Source organism: Cucumis sativus, chromosome 1 (assembly GCF_000004075.3).
Source record: "Cucumis sativus cultivar 9930 chromosome 1, Cucumber_9930_V3, whole genome shotgun sequence".
In the NCBI taxonomy this organism is placed as follows: domain Eukaryota; kingdom Viridiplantae; phylum Streptophyta; class Magnoliopsida; order Cucurbitales; family Cucurbitaceae; genus Cucumis; species Cucumis sativus.
In genome coordinates this window covers 5,561,049-5,564,282 of record NC_026655.2, presented here as the reverse complement: position 1 = coordinate 5,564,282, position 3,234 = coordinate 5,561,049, and the positions used below count along the sequence as shown (strand labels likewise).

At 30.7% G+C, this 3,234-nt stretch overlaps 1 protein-coding gene across 1 annotated transcript; it reads left to right on the top strand.

Annotated features, from left to right (window-relative positions):
* Positions 1–201: 201 nt before the first annotated feature.
* LOC101206651 (cytochrome P450 71A1) lies at positions 202–2,478 on the top strand. The gene is made up of 2 exons (XM_011653535.2): positions 202–1,137; positions 1,720–2,478. Exons 1-2 carry the CDS (start codon positions 232–234, stop codon positions 2,335–2,337), a joined length of 1,524 nt encoding a protein of 507 aa, XP_011651837.2. The 5' UTR covers positions 202–231; the 3' UTR covers positions 2,338–2,478.
* Positions 2,479–3,234: the final 756 nt, after the last annotated feature.

Genomic DNA, 3,234 nt, shown 5'->3' with positions numbered 1-3,234 from the left:
AGCTTAATAGATTATTCTTAGATTATTATCAATTTGCTAATATCTTCCCCACACAAATGACTTTCAAACTCACTTCTATTTTTCGTTAACCATTTTTTTTTTTAAATTTACTTTATTTATAATACCCTCGTCTCGGACACGTGGCGACAAAGTATATTAAAATTATCTATAAATACACTCTAAAACTCTCCAACCAGATTAAGTTTGGTGGGAGAGCAAGATTCAAAAGAAATGGATCCCATCTCATCTTTGCTCTTCTTCATCTCCATCTTCTTACTTTTACTAAAACTATTCTTCTTCAAACCGAAAACCCCCAACTTCCCTCCTTCGCCTCCAAAACTTCCCCTAATTGGCAACCTTCACCAACTAGGCTCCCTACCACACCAATCCTTGGCCACTCTTTCCCAAGAATATGGCCCTCTAATGCTCTTAAAGCTAGGCCAAGCTCCTGTCCTCATAATTTCCTCTGTGAAAATAGCCGAACAAGTCATGAAAACCCATGACCTCGTATTCTCTAACCGACCCCAAACGACTGCGGCAAAAACCTTGCTTTACGGATGTCAAGATGTGGGTTTTGCCCCTTATGGCGAGTACTGGCGCCAAGCAAGAAAAATATGTGTCCTTGAGCTTTTTAGTGTGAAAAGAGTTGAGTCTTTTCAATACGTTAGAGATGAAGAAATCGATTCTCTTATTAATAAGATTCGTAAAATTGGGAGTGATCAAAGTTTAGATCTTGGACATTTGTTTTTTCAAACATCAAATAATATTGTTTCAAGATGTGTTCTGGGAGAGAAATTTGAGGATGAAGATGGGAAGAGTAGATTTGAGGAGATATCAAGAAAGGCTATGGTGATAGTAACAGCGTTTTGTGTTGAGGATTTTTTCCCTTCATTTGGTTGGATTATTGATGTTATTAGAGGATTTCATTGGGATTTGAAGAATTGTTTCAAAACATTGGATGAGTTTTTTAGTAAAGTTGTTGAAGAACATAAGGAGAAGATCAAGCGATCAGGAGGTGTAATTAATATCGATGATTATGAATCGAAAAAGGATTTTGTGGATATTATGCTACAACTTCAACAAGATGACAAGCTTGACTATCATTTCTCTCTTGATAACCTCAAAGCAATTGTTTTGGTTAGTTCTCTCTTTCTTAATTCTCTTTATATATTACGCTACGTACATCCATTTTTTAGGATACAATTGACACAAGGTAAAAAAAGAAAAGAGAGAATTTGATCAAGAAAAATCAAAATTTAATTCTCACAATCTAAAGAGTGGTTAGACTTTAATTGTCAAAACTGTATAAATATTATTTGATTGACTTTGGTAGTTCGATAAACAATTCTTCTAAACACGCTACCATGTAATTATATATTATATAAACTAAATTCTAATTTTTCTCGCAGCTCATGAGAATTAGATTTACAATTTGAGTTAATTAATTAATATTCTCCCCCCATTTTCAATAAATGTCATATTGTCATTAACTTTTCTCCTAAAACTCCTCACCAGCATTTGTGCTTTTAATTTTGACCTTCAAACACGAAAACAACAAAACAGTTTTTCCTGACGATGTGTCTCTCCTCTTTGTTTTTTTGTTTTTAATATGTAAAAAAATAACATTCAATATTGAGAGATATTTTTAGAAATCTTTTGAAAATACAAACTTTTATAGAAAAAAAAATATTTGATTAGGTTTGTATTTTGCATTTATAGGACATGTTTGTAGGTGGAAGTGACTCAACAGCAACAGGATTGGAATGGACAATGACAGAGCTAATGAGAAAACCAAGAATCATGAAGAAAGTTCAAGAAGAAGTTAGAACGATAATTGGCAAAAAATCAAAGATAGAAGCAGAAGACATTCAAAAAATGGAATACATGCAATGTGTGATTAAAGAGTCTCTAAGGCTTCACCCACCCGTTCCTCTTTTATTGCCAAGAGAAACAATGGCAGACGTTGAGATTGAAGGTTACTATATTCCGTCAAAAACAAGAGTGTTTGTGAATGCTTGGGCCATTCAAAGAGACCCTCAATTTTGGGTTAATCCAAATGAGTTCATTCCAGAGAGATTTATGGACAAAACTAATTCAGCTGATTATAAAGGTCAAAACCTTGAGTTCATTCCATTTGGTAGTGGAAGAAGGAAGTGTCCTGGATTGTCATTTGCGATTGCTTCTTTTGAATTTGTTTTGGCTAATATTCTCTATTGGTTTGATTGGAAGCTTCCTGATGGTTGTGAATCATTGGATGTTGAAGAATCTAATGGACTCACTGTTCGTAAGAAAAAGTCACTCCATCTTAACCCCATACCTTATGTTGTGTCTAATTAATCATTCTCAGTCTTATAATTATCCTTTTGTATTGTTGTTAATTAAAAATGTCAGATATTTTAATCTTCTATTTTTATATATTATATAAATTGTGTTTTGTATGAAAGCTAATGTAACCGAGTTTTAATTTTTGGTTTTTAAGTTGGATGGTCCATATGTGTTTGAACTAAATTTTAGTTCCATAACAATTGATTTTCTTAATCACCATTTTAAAGTTTTTTTTTATAAAAAATGGTTTTCATATTAAGTGAAACAGTTGATTAAAAACTAATTTTCTAAAATTAATCTTGGTTTATTAAAGAAAGGTTTTCTAAGTACATAGCAAATTACCTAACCTATTTAAAAGTATATAATAAAATTTGATGGATGAATAGATTCTTCCCATCTAAATCTATCATATAACAAAATTTGTTATATTTTTAATTGAATATCTTCAATAATTTAATCATTTAAAACAACTTTTTTTATAAAAAAAATGAAGAAAGATTTTAGGGTTTATGATTCACGGGAAATAGTCTAACACACCTACACAAGTGTGGTGAGCTACAAAAAATCTATCAAAAGTATATATTTTTTTAAAGGAAGAAGAAAATCTAGAGTTGGTAGATTGGAATTTCAAACTCAATCTAGAATTGTTATCATTGATTGTTAGATATTATTTAATATTTAAATATAAAAATTCAAAAGAGATCCTCCATGGATCATGAAGAGAATGTTCATAAAGAAGGTTGGAATTAATATCATATATTTTAATATATGATTAATTATTAGAACTATGGGAACCATCATTACTCAAATTAAACTTAAAAATTTTAGATTAGATAAAAATATTTAGAAAAACCGTCCATGATACTTTCTTTGTTCGTATTCTAAATATGATAAGTAATTAGTAATATT